This window comes from Acyrthosiphon pisum, chromosome A1 (genome assembly GCF_005508785.2).
Source record: "Acyrthosiphon pisum isolate AL4f chromosome A1, pea_aphid_22Mar2018_4r6ur, whole genome shotgun sequence".
In the NCBI taxonomy this organism is placed as follows: Eukaryota; Metazoa; Arthropoda; class Insecta; order Hemiptera; family Aphididae; genus Acyrthosiphon; species Acyrthosiphon pisum.
In genome coordinates, this window is record NC_042494.1 from 6,711,230 (window position 1) to 6,719,093 (window position 7,864).

Consider the following 7,864-nt stretch of genomic DNA (forward strand, 5'->3'; position numbering starts at 1 on the left):
TTCGTTTATTACTAACACTTGGTTTTGATAGAGACATTTTTAACTATTAAATTTACAGTAGAATACACGTAAAAAAATTTAAAATCGAACACACGGTGGTTATCGAACGACTAGAGTAGATGTTAACAATGGAAGAGGCACGCGTGTCGCAAACTGACGATATAAATTATTTATCTATAATCTATATTGACATAAATATAGATATATAAAACCATCAATAATCCTTATTCGATTATAGTTTATCAGAAGATAAGACAGTATGATAATGTATACCAAATACACCATTCTCTAAGAATCTAAGAAAGTCGTCACACAACATTATAAATATTTTATTATTTTTTTTTTTTTGTCCATTGATATTGGTAGTCACGGGCCACAAAAAAATGAGCCATGGGCTGCATGCGGCCCGCGAGCCGCGTGTTTGACATGCCTGGTCTAATACAATCCATTATACAATGACCCACTTGTAATTTACTGTACAGCAGAGCGACATCCACTTACCTGCTTTTTTTCTTTTAGTTTAATATGAAATATGCAAATTTAAATTGATGTTTATTTGCCAATGTTAAACAAATATTTCTTCGAGATGTTATTGCCCTAGCATACCTACATTTTCAACTCCTTATGCTTGACTACGTAACGAAAGAACCAAAAGTGTCTTGGAGGACCAGATTTAAGAATAATTGTAGGATAATGTATCAATATAATATGATGCTTAGGTTCTAAGTTGTCTTGAAAATATTTAACATAATCTGAATTATGTTTTTCAATAAGAATTTTTAAATGCTTTACCATATCTCGTGTAAACGAATGGCTTAATAAACTATCTATAATTTCAATAAAAATTAAAAAAAATTGCCAAACCTCATCATCCACTGGAATTAAATCACCAATTATCAAAGAAAAAAAATGAACAAAACACATCATTTGTCTTACTGACATTTTTAAATGAAATTTGTGGAGATGATATTTTTCAATAGGTAGTGATAAATTTTTTTGTTGGAGTTCACAATAGTCAAAATTTTGTTTTCTTAAATTAAGGGTTTCTAAAGAAAAAATTTGTGTTTTTTCTGTGTAATAAATTATTAAATGACACATATTATAATGGCAAATACCTTCATAAATGTCATGCATAATGTCTACGCTAAAGTTATCCGTAACATGAAATTTTGTGATTTGGTTTAAAATGCTATCTTTATTAATACCAGTTTGTTTAAAATTATTTTTTTTCTAGATCTTTTGTATAATTTATAACATTGCGGAGTAAAGAACCATTTTCTTTTGATAAATTATGCGATATAGATTTACGAGCTTTGCAAAATCTACAATAGAAATTAGCAGAAAATGATTTTGAAAATTTATATAAACTGATTCCCAGGTTATTCCCTAAAAGTAAACCTAGAATAAAATACACATGTCTTGGACCAGTAGGAGTGTTTATTGTTATACCATCATTACCCAAGCTGTTTATTTCATAATCTATCTGTTTGAAACATTAGTCATTCCCAAAGGTTTTTACATCTCTAGATTTTATAAGGGCTATTAAGAAAATGTTATTGAGCTTTGAACTATACTCACTGAGAGGAAAACTCTAATACACCGCAAATGACACATGGATTTGGAGCCTAACGGATTGTTAAGTTCTACATCATCAATGTACATAAAAAACGGCATAACAATTCTATTTTTAAATGTAATTATTATTTCTTTCAATAGCGAACCTTGAATAAAGTTGATTATGGAGCAAGTATTCGATTCAGGATCACTTATAATAGTTTGTTGTATTTATTAATTACAGTATTAAAGTTATTATTTTGCTCAAAATGTGTTTTTATTTGAAACTTAAAAGGCATTATAACTCCCCTAGTAAATATTTCATCATAATATACTGTTTGTCCATTATTAGAAATTAAGTTTACTTCATTGTTAATAGTGATTAGTGAACTGTTTATATTCGTCACTTTACACTTATGAGTTTATTGTTTTTAAGACAGTTATTTAACAAATGTTCAGTTTTACAAAACTTAAAAGGATCTGATATCCCTAATACAACTTTGGTAAATTTAGATAGAAGTAATGGTTCTTGTATTTCCTTTCGAATAACACCCTTTATTAAGTATGTTTTGGATTTAAAATGTTATTTTCAATATCACTTTGAATGTTTTGAACATCACTTTTACAGCAATTATTATTGTTATGCAATGTCAAACAAAATTTCACTGCCCCCAAATGTAGTTCTTTAATGCAATTGTTTGTATCAAAGATATCCTCCTTTTTTTTGGCTCGTTTAGGTTGATCAAATAAAATATTATTGGCATCATTATTAACAAAATTATTATTGTTGTAACTATTACTATCTGTCAAAATACCACTATGCGAATGTGTAGATTCAGGAAAGTTATCTTCCACAGCGTTCACGTGCTTGTTAAGAATGTGTTTTTTTAAACTACTCAGATTTTGAAAAGATTTTGAACAATCGTCCTCTACGCAAGTATATGAATTAAATGGCCTTAACACGTGTATAATCTTATAATGGTAAACGAGCGCGGAGCGATGGCAATGATTGTACATTTAACTCACAAATGAAGCATTTCATTTTGTTAATATAATATTATGTAATGCAATATAATAGGTACTTACTGTTAGGTTTGTCCACAATTTAAAGTGTAAATTTTTGACTACAAAAAACAACGCAATGTTCTCACACAATATTATAAGGACACAGTAAAAAGGTAAAAAATTAAAACTATATTGCAAACAATTATTGAACAAAGTACGATAGTGTCTAAGTCAGCAAGTCTTGTGCATGCACCCGGAAATAAAATATTATTAATTTAATGAAGCTGTTGTTGAATTGATAAATCGAATGTTAACATTTGAAAAAAATGGAATTTCCAGTAATTTATATCTATTTTTAAATTGGTAACAATTCAAATATTGATGACAATACAGTAACTTTAAATTAACAATTCATAAGAATTTATTCCAAAGGTGTTGTAAATGTGTAAATCAAAAATATAAATATTACGTATAAGTTGATATAATACACAAGTAATTAAAATAAAATAACACGTACCTATTCATTTTATTTTAGATACTGAACAGTCTGAGAAACAAAAATTATAAATAATACATAATGTATTCTCAATAACGTTAAACGTACTAAACTATCTAAACGTGCAGTCGACGGTTGATTATAATTTAAAAATCATCTAGGTAACGGGAACAGAGAGGAGAAACTAACGGATAAAACAAACAAAAATCAGTTGGACGAAAGTACCAAAACAATAAACATTTATAATAAACTTATAAGTATATTATATAAGTATAAATGTATTATATTATATTATCATAATTTTGTTCGTTATCATTTACCATAAATTATTGTTTATAAATTATCATTATACCACGGTGGTTCTAATACAAAATATACTGATTACTGCTCGCCCCGCGAACGTAGGTAATAATATTCATTATGGGTAAGTCTGACCTTAAAGTTTACTTAGTACTGTTGGTGGCCGCGTCTGCTGCAGAGGACGTTGGCGAGGACTACGATTACCTGTACTCAGACTTCTTCCCGGAGTTGTCAGCCCAGCCCTCGGGACTGGACACCACGGACGCAGATTCTGACAAAATGCACGAGCTTCGGTCTGTCAACTGCATGGCAGTACCAAAATTGACCACGGTCCATGACGACTTGGGCTTGCTATTTAGGTCCACGCCACTACCACGACCGCCTCCGATCAACCCACGAATAAACACGAGCGGAGCCGACCGCGGGTTGCGACAGACGCAGCATGCTTCAGATTTCGATGGTAGGTACCTATTATATATTTATATCACATTATCAATTTCTTAATGTGCACATAGTATTGTAGTATCCCCCCCACCAATAAATAAAAATGCCGCAATACTTCATGGGTAGGTATACTTAAAAATAGTTATCAACATTTTATAATTGGTATATAATAATTAATAAGCTATTAAATAAATTATAAAAACAATGAAACTATACTTAATCTTAGATTGACCGAATGGCTGAATAATTTCATATATTGTGACTCATAATATGTTAAGGAGTTAAGCCGACAATAATGAATAAATACTAAATAGTCACTCGATATGAAGGGTTCAACCAATTTGGAAACACTTTAATATTGCTGTTTGCATATTTTTGTACTTACATAATAATATAGCAATAACAGAAATACTGATGCACATTTATTAGGGGACATATTTCATCACTTCATTAATTATATCATAATATTATCGTTAATCAGTCTTAATTAGTCTAATGCCGTTCCCAAACTTTTTTAACACCCTTTATATTGGTATTCTATATATCGTTGACTCCTAATACCGCACACTTATGATTTTAACCCCAAAAAGTTCTTTACTATAATTCTTTTTAATTTATATGTATAATGTATTATTTATTCTAACATAAAAAATGTATGTATTCAAATTTCAAAAGATTTTTAAAATTTTAAGAAGAAAGACTCAAATACGTGTTAGCATGATTATTGTATAGTATCATAATCTTATTATTTTATATTCTTATCCTTTATTTAGCACTAAAAATAGTGTGTGGTTTTAACTACGGTTTTAGATAGAATGGTTGCACACCGGGCTATACCATGGTTGAAATATACAGGTTATTGTATATCGACTCAGATTGTTATCATAAGAAACAAAATGGCTGCGTAAAGGGATATCACAAATATCAGTTTTTCTTATCATCAAAAATACGCCAACAGAAGCTAACAAATTCAAAATCCCGCGTTTACATACTTGATTATTATTGGCTCCCTTTACGCTGCTATTTTTGTTTTTATCATCAAATATTTGATTGAGAAGGGGTATATATTCAATAACATTGTATATTTCAACCATGGGCTATACTACTCAATGATAGACCGCGGTGTACGAGAGTTCTTATCTAAAATACGAAAAAGTGAACTACTACTAACGCTCCCCCGGTTGTTAATTGGAATTACAATATTATAATATTCGGATTTCCCATATTCTCATATGAATACAATATTGAAGATGTTATGTAAGCAACTAGATAGCGCTATAACGTAACTTTTAACAGATTTTTGATAAGAACAATTAGCGATCACAAAATAATGTGCAACTCGTTGTGCAACCATTCTATCTAAAGCCGTGGTTTTAACTCACAATAGTTTAGTTACGTACCTATACAATGACCGATGAAATGCGCGGTCTTTGTCCATCGACTTTTTAGGTCGAAATCAAAAGTGTACGGTTTTCGGATGCAACCCTATAATATATATAAATAATAATATTAATCTATTAAGCTGATCAACTTACTATATCTAAGTATACTCGTAATCTCGTGATCAACGGCATAAATGCAGTTTAGCTCCGAAGCGATTTTTCGGAAATTTTATTTTCAAAATGTGTGTTTTTGTATGCATAATTTTATATTTTCGAAAAGAAAAAACCTAATTTTGAAATTATGGTCAAAAAATTTCATATGCTTGATTTTTCAAAAATAGTGTTTTTGAGTTAAAAATACGAAAAATGTATGATTTTGGAATGTTTAGTATATACATGCTAATGTTGATAGAATTTTAGTGGATCAGAATTTACCTATGGTACTTACATTTGATGTTGTTGTCGATAAGCCACTTAAAACTTATTTATGAAGTTATTTCAAACATTTGCATATATTAAAGTAACTCAACTTTGAATTTGAATTTAATTAATTTCAACATGTCCCCACATCTCCCGGTTTTTTTTTAATTACTTAAAAAAAGTCCAGAAATTAATTTTGAGTTATTTTAATAGTTATGGAAATGTTCGGAATAACTTACGTGGTTTATTAACAATAATATAAAAAGTAGGTAAGTACGATAGGAAAATTCTGACTCCACTAAAATGTTGTGTATATAAATACTAACATTTCCAAAAAACAAATTTTCCAAGAATATACATTTTTGTTATTTTTAATTCAATAACAATTTTAGAAAAATTTTGTATTTTGTAGTTTTTTTGACCATAACTTCCAAATTAAATTTGAGTGACTTTTTTTAAAAGTACAAAAAATTAAGCATGTAAAAACAAAAATTTTTTAAGAAAAAAATTCAATAAAACCGCTTGGGGGCTAAACTGCATTATTAGTACCGGAACCACAGAAGCTTTAGAAACGTGTAATATTATATTATATTATATTCACAATCACATGCAACGTTTGCCAGGTCAGCTGGTAGGTTCATCAAAATAATATTCTATATTTATATCTTCTGTATAATGTATAAATATAAATGATAAATACCTAATTAATTATAATGACGCTCAAATGTGCATATTTAAACATTTTAAAGTATTTAATTAATTTATAGCAATTATTTACTTACGTATTTACTGTTTAAATAGTAGGCACCTAATGATATACTGGCCTACAAAATATATTATACAGATTACAGATACATCAACATCATAGTATCATAAATTCAAAGTTCAAACCTATTCTGATTACTAAATACCATAACATACAATTTATAAATTATAGTTAAATAATTATTAGTTTCTAATACAATCCGTCCGTTGTGTTGGGTAAGTTACTTTTAAAAAGTAATTAAGAGGACGCTACACGGCCTTAAAAGTGCGTAACATGGAATTTACGCTCAGCAGATCACGTTTATCTTCGTAGGCTTCAAAATTAAAGTGAATTGACCTATTAATAAAACTTTATGGTAAGAACATTATCTGTGTTTGTAATAACTTTGTATATGGATATTTTTATGATAATTCAGTTTTTTAGTGATTTTTTATTATATACTCTAAACTTGTTGTTATAAATTGAACTTTCTTCAAAAAACCCATATACAAATACCTACTACGAAGTTTCATAATACGTCAATTCATTCTAATTTTTAAACTAACGAAGCTGAACGTAGTTGCTTCCAAATTTATATATGGTTCCTGCAGATAAATACAATGCAGAAAAAATATTTTCCTAAGTTTTTCGTTCCAACACAATATATCCTACTACACCGTCTGGCAGACGGCGTCTGCAAAAAATCACGTATAATACACTGAAATGTCCGCGCGTATTACGATTTACGAAGTTCACAGAGCATAAAAAAAATTCTTATTATAGAGAGTTAAATGGAAATTTGTTACATGGAACTGTAACTTTGTTTCACTGTATATTTATATATATATGGCCACATGGGTGTGTACTTACTAGTTGATGCACTGTTTTATTTCTAAAACAGATATGGAGTCGGACGTGATGATGATACCCGTTGTAAATCGCGTTCGAACGAGCACAACTAAGCGATCAACGTTATTCGTAATTGCATCAAATCGCGTTTTTGACTTCCGGTGGAACGATTTGATAAAAAAGACTAAGAAAATACCACAATATTCAGCGACAGGCGATAGGTAGTCTTTAATAATGACTTATATAATAGCCAATAGGTATATAGCCATAAAAATAATACCTATACATTAAATATACCATTGACCATTGTCCATTTGTACTAAATTGTAAATAAAGTGTAATAAATTGTTATTTTATATATACATTTATATAATATGTATCATAATTCATATTGTTCTGTGTATGTAGTATGTACAATACCATCAATGTGATAATCAGTGATTCTTATTGCCTATCCACATTAATTACTTACGTGGAACCTTGTTTTAAAGTTTTAATCCTTAGCTATAGAAGTTGAACATTTTATAAATTTTAAACTATTCAATAATTTGTAAATACTCAATTTGATAAATTTCGTAAAAATTCGAACTTTAAATTCTTATAAAAAGAATTGTATCTATATATTTTAAATCTTTTTCAACTGCTATTGTAACAATATATCAGGAACCT

The 7,864-nt window shown here is 29.0% G+C and overlaps 1 protein-coding gene across 1 annotated transcript; it reads left to right on the plus strand.

The window, feature by feature from the left end:
* The first annotated feature begins 3,342 nt into the window (after positions 1–3,342).
* On the plus strand, positions 3,343–7,660 carry LOC100569354. Its single transcript, XM_029486571.1, has 2 exons — positions 3,343–3,815; positions 7,248–7,660. The coding sequence occupies exons 1-2, from the start codon at positions 3,476–3,478 to the stop codon at positions 7,418–7,420; spliced, it is 513 nt and encodes a 170-aa protein (XP_029342431.1). The 5' UTR covers positions 3,343–3,475; the 3' UTR covers positions 7,421–7,660.
* The last annotated feature ends 204 nt before the right edge of the window (positions 7,661–7,864 follow it).

What these genes read in the sequence shown, in the direction of transcription:
- LOC100569354 (XM_029486571.1), top strand. Translation starts at nt 3,476, where the DNA reads ATGGGTAAGTCTGACCTTAAAGTTTACTTAGTACTGTTGGTGGCCGCG. An exon ending in GCATGCTTCAGATTTCGATG is followed by an intron (nt 3,816 to 7,247) that starts GTAGGTACCTAT and finishes TTTCTAAAACAG; the next exon opens with ATATGGAGTCGGACGTGATG.